Consider the following 15426-nt stretch of genomic DNA (forward strand, 5'->3'; position numbering starts at 1 on the left):
GCCCTTCGTTAAAACGGAGGAATCCTATAGATTCCGATAGGTCATCGGGTGGCTGACCAGTCTCACGCTACATCATGACAGTCAGTTTTCGGCTTTCTCTAGTGAGGCGCTCGCCCGGCCTAACCGGGGCACAATCGCAGTAGTTCTCCTGGTGCTACCTTAGCCGATAGAGCGGAACGTAAGGTAGCCAAACTCAGGAGCCGGGCAACCCAACATTTGACCAAAGACATGATTCGGAGCTCATGCATATAATGCCAAAACCCGCGACGCCGAACACTCCCTAAGGTGTTCGATCTTTATGAGTGCGGGCAAAACAACACTCTTTATTAAAAAGCCCCTAGTGTCCAGGTACACGCAAAAATTCTGACGTGGCCACATGCCAAGATGCCAGCCTCCTCCTTGGTTATATCAGAGAAAACCAGGGGATATGTAGCAACAAGAGACAGTAAAAAAGGTTTACGCAAGGTCTTAATCTAAAAAGAATCCTTAGGACGGGTCCCTACTGCACGTCTGCGCCTGTGTCTCCGTTGTGCCGTATCCTGAACGGGCGCTGCACGACGTTCATCTGCGAAAGAGAGGAACTGAGCTGAAAATGGGTCGTGCCGAACAAAAGTTTAAAATAAGCAAAGTATAAAGTAAAATATATAGAACTGAGCTTTATTGTCTCTTATTGTATATGTACGGAGCCCCTAGTGCGGGGGTATATGGCCACTAAGCCTGCATCAATGATGATTTTGTACCGAACTTGTCTATCCGCGTTCGTGGTCTTTAATGACCTATTCTGAAATTTTTGGCCGGTGAAGCCATTTTATTGTGGAGCTGTCAAAGCGGCCGCACAGTCCTCCGCTTGGGGGAGGGGCACATCAATGCTTCCCCTTCAAAGAGATGATGCCTCGTGGACCGGGCATCTTAAGCGTTAGAGATGCATAATGCGGTATTGCGTTAAAGCGGGCGAAAGCTTCGCGTCCCAGTAGTGCTTGATAGCGACTGGAGAATGGGACGATGTGGAAGGTCAGCTTTTCGTGGCGGAAGTTATCGGTAGAGCCGAATATAACTTCGAGCCGGAGAAAACCCATGCAATGGGTGTCCGGACCAGGCGTGACCCCTTGAAAGGCGGTTTTGCTGCGGCGGATTCTTGCTGGGTCTATCCCCATGTGGCGGATTGTGTCCTGATATATCAGGTTTAGTCCACTGCCGCCGTCCATAAGGACATTTGAAAACTGGAGTCCGCCAATTATTGGATCGAGTACCAAGGCAGTCCAGCCTGCGTTCCTGATACTTCTAGAATAATCCAGCTGATCGAAGATGATTGGTTTTGACAACCAATGGCGGGACCCCTTTGGGATAGGTCGTGTGGTGCGTACCTTTATGGGTGCCGCACGTTTTGTCATGTGAAGTAAGTTTACTGTTTTTACTTCTTGTGGGAAGTTCTTTTGTTTCCTGGTGCTCTGCTTTTGGGGTTCATCCTCGTCTTCGCTTGGTGTGTCGAGCCCCTTGTGTTCGGCGTTGAGTCTGCCGGATTGTTTGAAAACCCAACAATCTCTGTGGGTATGGTTAGCAGGCTTACCGGGAGTACTGTGTATTTGACATATCCTGTCCAGGATTTTGTTTAAGTTGGATGGATCATCCCTGTTATCCTGGAGGGGTGGCTTTGTCTGATTCTGTCGTGAGCTCTTGAATCTGGCATTGACTGCCGTGCTCTTCGGACTTTTTTCCTTAGTCCGGCAACGGTCCTTGTTGCGTCACGGTTTTCCATTTCCATCCCTAGTTTCGGATGTACTTGGGTCGCTGGGGCTGCATCTTGCCAACCAGCTGTCCTCTCCTGCACAAAAGCGGGTCATGAGGCTTGTTAGTGCGGCCATTGTTCTTGGCTTTTCTTGGCCGAGGTGTCTGGCGAGCCATTCGTCTCGGACGTTATGCCTGAAAGCTGCTAAGGCTTCGGCGTCCGGACGACTATCTGATTCTTTTTAGTGAGGAATCTATTCCAGAATTGCCGAGCTGATTCTCCGGGCTGTTGAGTTATGTGACTAAGATCGTCTGCATCCGGAGGACGGACATAGGTCCCTTGAAAATTTGCTCGGAAAGCGTCCTCGAGTTCTTCCCAACTTCCGATTGTGTTTTCAGGAAGGCTTTTAAGCCAATGTCGGGCTGGCCCTTTAAGCTTAAGGGGTAAGTATTTTATGGCGTGGAGGTCATCTCCTCTAGCCATATGTATGTGGAGGATATAATCCTCGATCCAGACTCCAGGGTCTGTTGTTCCATCATATGCCTCTATGTTTACGGGTTTGAATCCCTCTGGAAATTCATAGTCCAGGACCTCATCGGTGAAACATAGGGGGTGTGCGGCGCCCCTGTATTTGGGTGTGCCGGATTCTGATGATGGCTTTATTGCATTGCTTATGAGAGCTTGCTTTCTTGGCCCGTAAATGGACCTGACTGGGCCCTGATGCGAATCCTTAAGTGGGTCACATGCTGATTTAAGTGCGGCGCCGCTTGCCGCTTTATGCTGGCCATGGGGTCGTCTATCTGACCGTGTGGCTTTCTTATTTTTTGAATGCGAGGGCTCTAGGGCCTCTTCTTTGAATTCGGGCAGTAGCTTTCTCCTCGGATAGCTTTTAGTGCGGTGACTGTCGCCGTATTTATCTGCGGTATTGATTACTTTGCTCCATCGGATCCTGAGTGCATCTTCCGCCGTTTTTAGCTTCCGCTTCTACTTTTTCAGGCTGCATGCTGTTGCAACGAGCCTCTTGTGGAGATTCTTCTGATTCGTGGGTTTATCCGGCGTAAGGTCGTCCGGAGTGCCGTTTTTGCCGGGGGAGGGATGTTCGGTTTCTCTATCCGTGTTGCCCTGTTCGGACGGTTGCTCTAAGGCCTGCTCGTCGTCTACCGGCTCATCCTGCTCTATGGCTGGGTCTTTATCGAGGCGAGGCTTGGGTCAGCGTTTACGCTGACGCTTTGATTGCTTTTCGAGGGATCGGTCCCCCGTTCCATCCTCCTTTTTCCTCGTTGTCGTTTCCTTTAGGGGTATCCACCATGTACACATCGTGAGATGGGGTGGCTATCCAATGCCCTATGGGTGTTGGCTCATCTGTATCTCCTGCATCGTCATCCATGCTGTCGATGTCTGCGGAGTCGAAGTTGAGCACGTCGTTTAAATTGTCGACAGTGGCTACCAAGTGGGTGGTGGGTGGGCTTTGAGTTTCTTCATCGTCCGTATCCCATCCTCGCTGACCGTAGTCCGGCCAGGGCTCTCCTGATAAAGAGAGAGACTTTAGAGAATTCAGGATGTCGCCAAAAGGCGAGTGCTGAAAGATGTCCGCGGCGGTGAACTCCATTATCGGCGCCCAATTGGATTCGATCGGCAGGGGCGCGGGGGGTTCGGAGTTCGGAGAGGAATCCGGCTCCTTGGAGTCACGGGCCGTGCGGAACGCGGGGCTGACGTTTGGCTCGATCGCCTTTGAGATCGTAGCCCCCGAGGTGACGTCCAACCGCTCATCCTCGATTGCCGCAATAGGCTCCGAATAAAGGGTCGGAACCGGTGCTTGTGTGGCCTCCAGGGCACTGTTCGGCGGCAGAGCTAGATCATGCCTCTCGACACAGTGCGGCGCACTCAGCTGTGACTTGAATCCGTCGAAGATCGAATCCCCGCGGGTGTCTGCCGTGTAGTTTAAGCTTCCAAACCTGACCTGATGGCCAGGGGCGTAGTTTTCGATCTGCTCCAGGTGGCCAAGCGAGTTGGCCCGCAATGCGAAGCCGCCGAAGACGAAGATCTGTCCGGGGTGAAAAGTCTCACCCTGGACCGCATCGTCGTTGATGATCAAAGGAGCCATCGAGCCCAAAAGTGACGACACAGAGGAACTCTCAATGAAAGCACCAATGTCGGTGTCAAAACCGGCGGATCTCGGGTAGGGGGTCCCGAACTGTGCGTCTAGGCGGATGGTAACAGGAGACAAGGGACACGATGTTTTTACCCAGGTTCGGGCCCTCTCGATGGAGGTAAAACCCTACTCCTGCTTGATTAATATTGATGATATGGGTAGTACAAGAGTAGATCTACCACGAGATCAAAGAGGCTAAACCCTAGAAGCTAGCCTATGGTATGATTGTTGTATGATGAAGTTGTCCTACGGACTAGAACCCTCCGGTTTATATAGACACCGGATAGGGTTAGGGTTACACAGAGTCGGTTACAATGGTAGGAGATCTTGAATATCCGCATCGCCAAGCTTGCCTTCCACGCCAAGGAAAGTCCCATCCGGACACGGGACGAAATCTTCAATCTTGTATCTTCATAGTCCTGGAGTCCGGCTGAAGGTATAGTCCGGCTACCCGAACACCCCTAATCCAGGACTCCCTCACCCTCTCCCACCATGGCCGACGCCCCTGCCGCCGCACCGTCGACATAGCCGCGCCCTCCGTCGTCCTCGCGTTGCGCCACCGTGTCCACGAGCTCCGCCTTTGACCTGCTGACGTCACCCTGACGCAATAACTCAATTACTGGAATTATTCTTACTAGTACAAATGCCCGTGCGTTGCACCGGGTGGAATATTAAATATAACTTGCTCCACATGCCATTATGCAACACTTTTTAAATCCAATTTTTGCAAACGTCACAAATAAGGATGCACTGAGTATTTCTTTTTGGACCATGAAATTTGGGCGTATCCTAACAATGTTCGACATGACCTATTTCAGCTCTCCGATGAAACAGTGATTGTGTATGGCATAGTCTTTCAATCAATTTTATTTATTGTTGTACAGAAAAACATGAATATTTTTTAATTTTGAGAAGGTGTTTCTTAAAAAATTGGAGTTAATTCTCATTTTTTTGGTGACGAACGTTTTTTGAAATATTATATTTCATTTGTAATTTATTTTGAACTGATTTTTGGGCTTGACCCATTGAAATACTTTTATTCACACACACACACACAACACGCACGAACTCAATCTTTCTTCCCGTTCCCCATTCTTCTTCCTGACTGCCGCCGCCGCCTCCCTTGTCCCCCTCGTTCTTGGAAGACAAGGGTAGAAAGAATAACGCTTCCGGTGGCCACAACGTTATGTCTTCCGCCTGCGCCGCCGTATGAACAGGACCTTGGGTGGCTCCTGCTTCCTCCCTGTTCCCTCCCACCCCTCCTCCCGCAGGCTCCAACCATGGCGGTTGGTGGACGTGCAGCCGCTATATGGAAGCTTGTCCTGAGCATTCAAATTGGCAACCCCTCCTTTCTTTCTTATGCTCCAACCTTGGTTAGTTGTGGCAGTAGTAGTATAGTTAGCAGATTCAGATTTGCTTTGGTAGCTAGCCTTTGACACTTTTTGATTAGTTACTAAACAATGTGTATGGCCCAAATGGCAGCATGTAGTCAGCATGAGAAAGATCTCTATTGTTCGATAGTGTACTGCTTACATGTTCAAGCATCTTAGTCCTAACAAAACAGAGAATCACAATTGCCTCAGGAATATGCAACTCTATACTCTGAGGTCACCTTCAGAGAACAAATCAGAAGATCTTGCAGCATGTCGAGTCAACTCACGTACAACATTAATAGGTATTTTTATATCCACTATGAATTACTCTCTCTCTCTCGTGTGTGTGTGTGTGTGTGTGTGTGTGTGTGTGTGTATTTCTTCTCTAGATCCCAAGAACCACTTTTCTTGATTTACATTTACACACAAACATCCAATGTTACCGACACACATCTCACTCGCATGCCTAGCTGCCTGACATGTTTTTGTGACGGATTCCTTGGCGGTTGCTAGTATTACCCTATAAATATTGCTCATAGCTAGTTCATGCTGCCACTTGTTGTAGTTGGTTGCATCGAAATTTCGTTGATTCCAGTCAATCAACAAGTTTTTCTACTAAAGCTTAGTATGTACTCACGGGAGTAACTTAAGTCTCTGGCCGAGGGATCTTTACTTTGAAAAGGTTTGATCTGAATCTATCTTGAAAGAACAGCTTGAGGTCTCGCTTATTAAGATCAGGCTTTTATGTTCTACATTTATTAAAGAAAGTATTCTAGAGAAAGAGAGCACACTTTATTCAACTTACAGTTTACATAGGCTAAGATGTACACTGAAAACACAAAAGCTGGTGATGCCAAATAAACCATACATGTGCTTTTTTTCTTTACATTCCTCTCGATAAACTTGCATATCTTACATTGTGATGTTCCTGTAATTGATGCAAAGATCTAATAATTTCACATCTATCAGTCCTAAAGAGTGCAAGCTGTCCATATACACGCAAGGTAATGATGATGGAACCTATGGTTGCAGGCACAAAGGAAAGTTCATGCCTTTTTCAAAACGACACAACCGTAGTTAGCTTGGCATGAGATCAGGCGTACCTCAGGTGGAGCACGGTCTGTACACGAGATTTTAAGACAGCGTAGAAAGGCGACTTGTAGCGCAAAGTGGACGTACAATGCTAGCCAAGCCAGCGGAAGCCGTGTGTTTGTAAGCTGTGTGCTTGTATTTGTAGTAGCATGCATAAAAAAACAGAGAAAGTTGTTGGTTTAATGCCTCCAGTGTATATCAGCAAAACTTAAATTGTGAGCAATCAGAGAAGTAGCGCCAATTTTTCAGAAAAAATAAACTGAAACATAGTGCGCCACAGAGCAAACACAATATCCATGAATCAAGATTAGCTGCAGGAATTAGAAGATCCTCTGCACACTGATGGGCAGATCCATCCTTGGACCCACTCTCTAACATCTCGGAAAGATTAATCTCAAACCACAGACAAATTCAAAAGTGATCAGGCCCAAATTCTACAGAACTTCCAAAGTAAACAAATGAACATTGTAGCAAACTGACTGGACGACTTTAGTTTGAACAGTCCAACAAGCAATTCAGCAGCACAATACCCATGACAAAGTGATACAACATTTGCGCGACTGAACCTACTCCAATTTTGGTCCTAATCTGTATCTGAAACTCATCGGTGGACACAGAGCATACGACCACAGCAAAGCAGGGCACAATTCAGTTCTAGATCAGATCTCAAGCAAGTGCTACACTGGAGGCCGGTCGCCAGCAAGAGCAAAGGAGTAGTAACCCACGGACCTGTTGAGCAGCAACGCGGAAAAAATAAACTGAAACAGGGGCTCAGGCGATGGACGGCTCAGGCGATGGACAGCTCAGGCAATTAACTTTCAAGAGGAGACATACCTCTGGTGTAGCCGCCTCAGGCGACGGACGCCTTGACGGATGTTCTCCTTCCGCTGGCGAACTTGGCATTGGACGGCTCGACGACTCGACATCCCAGACTCCCAGCTATCTTGCTCTGGCAGCTTACTGGTAGCAGACCAAAATGCTTGGATGCATGTCCTGGAAGTTGTTTCAAATTTGTGCAGCTCCCTAGGTGGACTCGTAGAAGGTTGAACAATGTTTTGTTAATCAGATACAACATCCCTACACTTAAAAAATGCATAAACAAAATCTACCTCATTAGATGCATCCTTATATGATTCTTGGCAGTTAGCTGAACACAGAGATAATAAGAAACACAAGAAACTGGCTTTTTAAACTTGCATTATTGCAGTATGCAAGAAATTGATGATAGTGTCCCCAAGTGGTCTAACAATGCACCAAGTGATTATGTAGAGAATTATAGATTCGCCAAATTCTTAAATCAGTATTTTAATCAAACAACATTTGTTAATTTGAAACTATTTGATATTGTTGATTGTTCGTAAGTCTATTTTAGTTAGAGAATGTTCTCAATCGGATTACCATCCCTCTTTCTTTCAATTAGGTTCAGCAAATTCCTGTTATTACCTTGACAGTGCCCACTGCTGGACAGAGTTAATATTTTTGGCAAGAAATCTCTGTTATAAATGGTCCAAATTTATCTATATGTATTATGTATATCCCCAACAATAGAAAAAACATTCTGGTCCTCTTCCTCGCTAGCAAATTTTCGTCAGAGATAGGAATATGACAATGACCTCTCTCTGATTTCTGAGTTTCAGAGGTAGAGGGTGGAACAATTAGAAAGTCAACAAAGGGCTAGATGAATCTGATTGAAAAACTAAAACAAACAGAATATCTTGTTGTGCATAAATAATCAATTATATGTCCAATTAGTACTGTCCAGTTAAAGGTCGAAGCTAGAATCATAGATCTTACAACTGTACTTCCGAAAAGAACCATTTAGTGTCAGACTTTTATTATTGCTAAATGTCAGGATCTCATATCATACAATCATAGTCCTCCTAGATTAGGATTATACCAAATTAGTGAACGAATAAAATAACTACAATTTGGAGCTTCAAGTAAAGCAAACGGTTAACTAAATTCTCTAGTCGACAGCCATGTTGGTACCTGAAGAATCACCCTCCCCCCTGCTGTTAGTTCAGCACCTCGGTCCCTCGCTCTTGGCGCAGCATCCGATCCCAAATCTCCAACCTGGTAGCCAATTCTGGTCAACAAATAGTAGAATGGAATACTTTTACAACTAACTTAGAATCAGAAAAGAGGACATGCTTACCATGTTGATGTACATGACACTGGAACCACTCGTGCAATCATTTTCTAGATGTGTCTCTTTAGGTTCAAAACTGTGAATTTCAGAGATGCGCTTCTCTGAAAGCATAAAGATGCCATATCAGACTCGACACTTGGCTCAACAAATCGTACAGTTCGGTGCAAGTATTTATACTGCTTTCATGTGCAAATCCAAGTGAGAGTAGTATATTGGTAATCCATATTTCAGATGGAAACAGGAAAATGGAAGTGTGATTTTAGAGGTCAATACCTTATCCTCCACCTCATGGATAAAACAGTCGCCGTACGATGTGTGGTGAAGTGCCGGCCACCATGCGATCAATGCAAACAAGCACACCACTGCCCATCATATTTTGGGGGAAAATTATATAGTAGTGCTCTCCGGCGTTCATCCTTTGTTCTGTGTTTTCTTTTCACTTCTCCTTTGCAATTCTTGTTCTTGTCAGGCAACGTGAAAAATCGACGAAGGGAAAAACAAAATAATAAAGTAAGAACAGAGGCAACGGACGCCATGGTGTGAGCTGTGAGCACAAAAATTCCTCTCACTGAATTTTTACAGCTTGGTCGACCTTTCACTTGGGCCCTTTTTTCACCACATGCCGACATCATTGGCTGCGTGGCGCTGGCGGTGGCGGCGGCGCGGCCGCAGAAGGCATTCCGCACGGATGGCACTGCCACCGCGGATGACGAAGATGTTGTCAGTTGCTGTCGATCTACCACCAATACAAATCTTGTTTTCTGAAGAGAATCTCACCAAACAAAACCTGAAGAGTTTTATTGAAAGTCAGCCAGATGCTCTTCTCCAAAATAGTACTATTTTCTATTAAGAGAAGCATAAGTGACATATACAATGATTTGCGTTTGCTAACTACTCTCATGAGCTGCTTGCAGCGCTGTGTCGTGTCCTAAACAATGCAATCCAGTATGTACAGAAGGCAAAAGTGTAAAGATAAAAACTACCAATACAATGTTTCAGAGTTACTATAAGATGAGATCCTCGTTGGACGTTCAATCAAAGAAATTCAGAGGATCCCCACTTCTAAAGATTTCAGTAAATGTTCTCACTGCCTTTGATTGATTACAACAAATTTATGCCTATTGCTCAAAGCTCATGCCTATAATCCTATGGAAACTATTAGAAAGCATGTGAACAGAACAAAAAAACATCTACTGATCTCCATCCATCATGCCATGTATGTTGGTTCCCTTGCAGTTCAGGTAAGACAAGACAACCAAATTAAGCAATTGAACAGAGAAAGCCATCCTGCAGGAGCAGAGGAGCGGGATTGATCAAGCAGTTGGGAATCAGTTAAAAAACAAAGAGGAAAGGGGGAGAGGCTAGGGTGGAAGTAAGCTCACGGGAAGGTAGTGAACGGAGGGAGCGCAGCGACCGCTACCAGAGCCTCCGCGTCCGTGTCGCCGTAAGCCTCGGCCGGATCGGACGCTGCCCCGCCTCCCGCGCGTCCTCCTCCTCTCGGCCGTTTCCCGCATCGGAGAGGAGAGTGATGAGCAGCTGGTCGCGATCGGCGGCGTGCGCTCGAACCGGCCGGCGCGGGCCAGGAGCGCATCGGCCTGGGCCTCGCCTTCGGCGAACCGCGCCCGGAGGACTCGGACGACGCGGGGAGGAGGGCGCGGCGGAGAGGATACAGGCCAGGGTGCGGGGAGGACGGCGCGGCGGAGGATGGCGTGCCAGCGGCGGGGGGGAGCGGCGGATCCATCGGTGGGGTGCGCGGCCGCACGAATTGGGGATGGGTATTTTTTTCTGTCGAACGCGTGCACGGGTGAGCCTGAAATACGAAACGTTTTTTCCATATTATTTAACGGACTGCGGGTTAATTCAAAAAAGTATAGGGACCTTTGTGTAAAAATGCCGTGACGGTGAATCCAGAGACTCAATCCGTGCTTTATTATTAGGGAGAGATACAGGAAATTCCAGAAAATATTACAAACTTTGAAAATTCATAACTTTTAATCTGTAACTCCAAATGCAAAGATTTATATATGAAATTTGATCAGAAAAATTCAATCTTTCCATCTATAATGGTTTCATGCATGACAAAACACTTTAACCTTTCTGTTTAGGTGAAACAAGCTAATACACTTATAAGGCTTAAGAACATAAGCTTTAAATGGACCCAAACCAACTTGTTTCACATTGCATTAGGCAGGACACCTCATATTGCCATGTCATAGCATGCATCATATTGTTGCATATTGCCATGTGATGATTGTGTTGTGTGGTGTCTTTCGTGGTAGGTTGTGCCTCCGAGGATATTTCCGAGTATCCAACTGAAGGGCAGTACCCTACTACTACTCCATCAGGCAAGAAGCCCAATTGATCATATCGATAAAATCCCATGTTCTCGTTTCTGCTCTCATTTACTGCATTAAGACAACAATGTTTCAAACTGCTGTGTGCTGCGGTAGTTGAACCCTTATCCTCTGCATGACCTGTCATTGCCACAGTAACTAGATGAAATCCACTAGCATGTGTAGGAGTTGATTGAGCCATGTATGTGTTTCCTACCTTGCTATGCCTGCTATGCTTAGAGTTGTGTCAGGTCTGGTTCATCTGGATGATGGGCTAGAGTGAAATGATTACGTCGGTAATGTGAGGGATGTGTTGAACATGATTTGGTAAAGGTATCGATGAGAGGCCCTGTAGGAGTACATGGTGGGTTATTTCATTGAGGCCGTCCCTAAGAACTGAGATCTGTATGTGTGATTCAAGAATCAGTTACTACCATACATTGGGCCCGAAACCAATGGACCCTCTCGGCTTCTTAATCACCCTAGTACCATGTCCAGAAGTTGCAACTAGTTTCTGGTGTTTGTAGGTTATGTGTTGGCAGCCGTGCGTAGCGCTGACCCTAGGGGTGGGCTATGATGCGGTAGATACACCGTGACACGGTGTATCGAGTCACCCGTTTGGTGTCCCGGGAACCCTGTTCACATCGTTCGGGGCCGTATGTGGAAACCTCGGCTGGACTCCCTGCGGATGGAACCTGGATAGGCGATAAACCTGGACTAGAGACTTGAGTGTTTAGGTAGGCCGTGGCCGACACCCTCATTGGGCTTCCGCTTGAAGGTTGACGAGTACATGTCGTGTAAACGACGATAAGTGGTGAGAGCGTGTATGAAGAAGTACACCCCTGCAGGGTTAACATCATCTTTTCGAATAGCCGCGTCCGCGGTAAAGGACTACTTGGTTGCCTATACAGTTCATAGACAAGTTAATGGTTACTACTAAAAGACTCAAGATAAGTGTGAGTACCGAGGATGGACCTCTCGTAGGATGACGAGCGAGGATCCCTGGTGGAGTATTGTGTTGGTGATTAGTGGACTCGTGTGCGAAAACTGTTTTACAGTGGTGTCTCATAGGATAGCTTAGCCAAGAGTCAAAGCTGGCTTGCTGCAATAACTCCACCACCTTCTTGAGAATAAGCATGTATAGTAGGATATGTTGTAAGACTTGCTGAGTACCTTTGTACTCATGTTGCTTTAATTACTGTTTTCAGACGACAACACCGCCCCCTCCGATGGGTTTTACGTAGACCTCGACATCGATGAGTAACTTGCTACCCAGGTGGTGATTCTGGTCATGGAGGGCCCTATGTAGATAAACAGGCTTCGACAAGCCTTCTTTCTTTCTAGTGTCTGTACTCAGACTTATTTGCTTCCGCATGTGCTTGTATGCTTGTATGACTTGAGTGTCGGGTCTTGTGACCCCTACCTGTATGAACATGTTATTTATGGCTCTCCGGAGCCTTTAAATAAAGTACTTGAGTTGTAGAGTTTTGTCGTGATGCCATGTTGTATTTACACATATCGAGCATATTGTGTGTATGATTGAAATGCTTGGTATGTGTGGGATCCGACAATCTAGTTGTTTATCCTTGGCAGCCTCTCTTATGGGGAAATGTAGTCTAGTGCTCCTTGAGCCATAGTAGTCCGCTACAGCCCGGTTCACCGGAGTCCTGCTAGCCCAGCACTACTGCTCAGGACACTTGACTGGTCGGCATGTGTTTCACTTCGTCCCTATATCTGTCCCTTCGGGGAAATGTCACGCGGTGACTTCCGGAGTCCTGCCTAGCCTGCTACAGCCCGGGTTCCCCGGAGTCCTGTTAGCCTAGTGCTATAGCCCGAATTCACACGCTGTTGACCGACATACTCGATGTGATTCATGTATGCCTGTCCCCATAGGTCTTTGCCGCTTTGGGTTCACGACTAGCCATGTCGGCCCGGGTTCTCTGTCATATGGATGCTAGCGACACTATCATATACGTGAGCCAAAAGGCGCAAACGGTCCCGGGGCATGGTAAGGCGACACTCGTGGGGATACCGTGCGTGAGGCCGCAAAGTGATATGAGGTGTTACCGTCTAGATCGATGTGACTTGGCATCGGGGTCCTGACAAAGTTCATCATAGTTTTCATCACTAGAGTTGTCAACAAGTAAATCATCATCACCTATCAAATCATCTTCATCAAAATTGAAATCAACATACTCGGGGTGTGATACCTTTGGGCCTTTGGCCATGAAACATCTTCCAATTTCTTCATTTGGTGAGTCAAATATGTCGTACGACTTGGTTGACACAAGTGCTAGACCGGCAACACCTTCATCTTGAGTATATTCGGAGTCGGAGTGATAACTTCTCTCGGAGTGATTGTCGGAGTCGGAGCCGGATACCCATTCACCAATATGAGCTTGATGTCTTCGTTTTGTGTAGCTCCTTGATGACTTGTCCTTCCTTTCCGAATCCTTGCTTGTCCATGATGTTCTTCGTTCATAACGATCATCTCTACTCCTTCTCTCTCTTGGTGGTGATTCTTCTCTTCTACCTCTCCTTTTGGGTGAATCTTCTCTTCTTTTGTATGGGGTCGTACACTCATTTGAGTAGTGTCCGGGTCTTCCAAAATTGTAGCAATTTCGTTCACGACTAGAAGATCTTTTGTCATTGTAGGACCTTGACTTGGAACTTCTTTCCTTGCTTCTACTCTTGTATAACTTGTTGAAGTTCTTCACCATTAGGCTCAATTCTTCATTGAAGACTTGTTTCTCACTTGATGATGTAGGAGCATCACATGAGCATCACATGAGGCTTTGTAAGCACCACTTGACTTGTTGTGAAGCTCTTCCTTATCCTTGAGTGACATCTCATGAGCAACAATTCTTTCAGTGACTTCCGTTGGCTTTAGATCTTTGTAGTTAGGCATCATTTGGAACAATGTGCACACGGTATCACATTTTCCATCCAAGGCTCTTAGGATCTTCTTGATGGTGAATCTATCGATCGGTCATCTCTTCACTTCCTAAGCCGAAGCCGACAATCTCATTTGTGATGAGAGCAAGCCTAGAGTCCATTTCGGCGACACCTTCACCATCCTTCATTTTGAACTTGTCAAGTTGACTTTGAAGCACGTCCAATTTGGATTCCTTGATGGAGTCTGTACCCTCGTGCATATCAATCAAAGTATCCCAAATTTCCTTTGCATTCTCAAGATGGCTGATCTTGTTGAATTCTTCGGGGCACAATACGTTGAAGATGATATCGCAAGCTTGAGCGTTGTATTGCAGCATCTTCAACTCTTCCGCACTAGCTTCACGGTTCGGTTCTCTCTCATCGAAGAATTCACCTTGCAAGCCAGTACAAACAATAGCCCAAACGGCGGGGTTATGTCCAAGAATATGCATTTTCATCTTATGCTTCCAACTAGCAAAATTAGTACCATCAAAGTAAGGACCTCTAGGGTGGTAATTTCCCTCTCTAGACGCCATACTCTCCTAGGTTGTGAAACCAAGGCTATGATCACCAAAGCTATGGAAATCAAGCAAATGGAGAACAAAGCTCTGTTGCCACTTGTAGGATCGAAAGTATGTCTAGAGGGGTGGTGATTAGACTACTTGACCAAATAAAAATCTAGCCTTTTCCCAATTTTAAGGCTTGGCAGAATTTAGAAACTTAACGCAAGTCAAGCAATCAACCAACACATGCAAGTCTAAGAGTATAGCAGTGGAATGTAAAACATTTGCATATCAAGGTAAACGGAGGAGTTTGGAGGGAGCAAACGCAATGTAGACACAGAGATTTTTGGTGTGGTTCTGATAGATGGTGCTATCGTACATCCACGTTGATGGAGACTTCAACCCACGAAGGGTAATGGTTGCGCGAGTCCACAGAGGGCACCACCCACGAAGGGTCCACGAAGAAGCAACCTTGTCTATCCCACCATGGCCATCACCCACGAGGGAGTTGCCTCACTAGGGTAGATCTTCACGAAGTAGGCGATCTCCTTCTCGCACAAACTCCTTGGTTCAACTCCACAATCTCGACGGAGGCTCCCAAGTGACACCTAACCAATCTAGGAGACACCACTCTGCAAAAGGTAATAGATGGTGTGTTGATGATGAACTCCTTGCTCTTGTGCTTCAAATGATAGTCTCCCCAACACTCAACTCTCTCTCACAGATTTGGATTTGGTGGAAAGATGATTTGAGTGGAAAGCAAATTGGGGAAGGCTAGAGATCAAGATTCATATGGTTGGAATGGAATATCTTGGTCTCAACACATGAGTAGGTGGTTCTCTCTCAGAAAATGAATGATGTAGTTTAGGCACGTTCTGGTGGCTCTTCTTACTAATGAAGGAAGGGTGGATGGGTATATATAGTATCCACACAAATCTAACCGTTATACACAATTTACCAAACTTGTTGGGACCGAATCAGAAAAATCGGTCAGACCGATTCAGTTAAAAATGTGAATGTTAGGCTTTTCGGTGGGACCGACATGTCAACTCGGTGGGGCCGATTGCATTAGGGTTAGGGCATAACGTAATCTCGGTGAGACCGATTACACAACCTCGGTGGGACCAATTTTGGTAATAAGCTAACCGGAGAGTTGGTCAGGCA

The 15426-nt window shown here is 46.3% G+C and overlaps 2 protein-coding genes across 4 annotated transcripts; both read right to left on the reverse strand.

The window, feature by feature from the left end:
• Positions 1–6099: 6099 nt before the first annotated feature.
• Positions 6100–8603, reverse strand: LOC125527534 (uncharacterized). Of its 3 annotated transcripts, XM_087543854.1 has the most exons (5): positions 8499–8603; positions 8333–8416; positions 7453–7490; positions 7178–7366; positions 6637–7072 (listed from the first exon to the last, which is right to left on the reverse strand). In XM_087543854.1, exons 1-5 carry the CDS (start codon positions 8601–8603, stop codon positions 7021–7023), a joined length of 468 nt encoding a protein of 155 aa, XP_087399980.1. In that variant the 3' UTR covers positions 6637–7020. The 3 variants fall into 3 exon arrangements, 1 of the variants encoding a protein (XP_087399980.1); XR_015616387.1 differs by lacking the exons at positions 6637–7072; positions 8333–8416; positions 8499–8603 and adding an exon at positions 6100–6475 and having other exon boundaries at positions 7178–8326; XR_015616388.1 differs by lacking the exons at positions 8333–8416; positions 8499–8603 and having other exon boundaries at positions 7011–7101; positions 7178–8326.
• Positions 8509–10296, reverse strand: LOC125541428 (uncharacterized). Its single transcript, XM_087543853.1, has 5 exons — positions 9875–10296; positions 9706–9779; positions 9270–9279; positions 8766–9186; positions 8509–8593 (listed from the first exon to the last, which is right to left on the reverse strand). The coding sequence occupies exons 1-4, from the start codon at positions 10231–10233 to the stop codon at positions 9105–9107; spliced, it is 525 nt and encodes a 174-aa protein (XP_087399979.1). The 5' UTR covers positions 10234–10296; the 3' UTR covers positions 8509–8593; positions 8766–9104.
• Between the last annotated feature and the right edge of the window lie 5130 nt (positions 10297–15426).

This window comes from Triticum urartu, chromosome 2A (assembly GCF_056163025.1).
Source record: "Triticum urartu cultivar PI428250 chromosome 2A, HENAU_Tu73, whole genome shotgun sequence".
NCBI classification, from domain to species: Eukaryota; Viridiplantae; Streptophyta; class Magnoliopsida; order Poales; family Poaceae; genus Triticum; species Triticum urartu.

Excerpts from the sequence above, each read along its gene's own strand:
- LOC125527534 (XM_087543854.1), bottom strand. The coding sequence starts at position 8,603 with ATGCTTTCAGAGAAGCGCATCTCTGAAATTCACAGTTTTGAACCTAAA. Across the intron at positions 7,491-8,332 it reads GGGGGAGGGTGATTCTTCAG|CTAACTGCCAAGAATCATAT; the intron begins GTACCAACATGG and ends CTCTGTGTTCAG. Across the intron at positions 7,367-7,452 it reads ATAAGGATGCATCTAATGAG|GGAGCTGCACAAATTTGAAA; the intron begins GTAGATTTTGTT and ends GAGTCCACCTAG.
- LOC125541428 (XM_087543853.1), bottom strand. The coding sequence starts at position 10,233 with ATGGATCCGCCGCTCCCCCCCGCCGCTGGCACGCCATCCTCCGCCGCG. Across the intron at positions 9,780-9,874 it reads CCTCCGTTCACTACCTTCCC|GATGGCTTTCTCTGTTCAAT; the intron begins GTGAGCTTACTT and ends CTGCTCCTGCAG.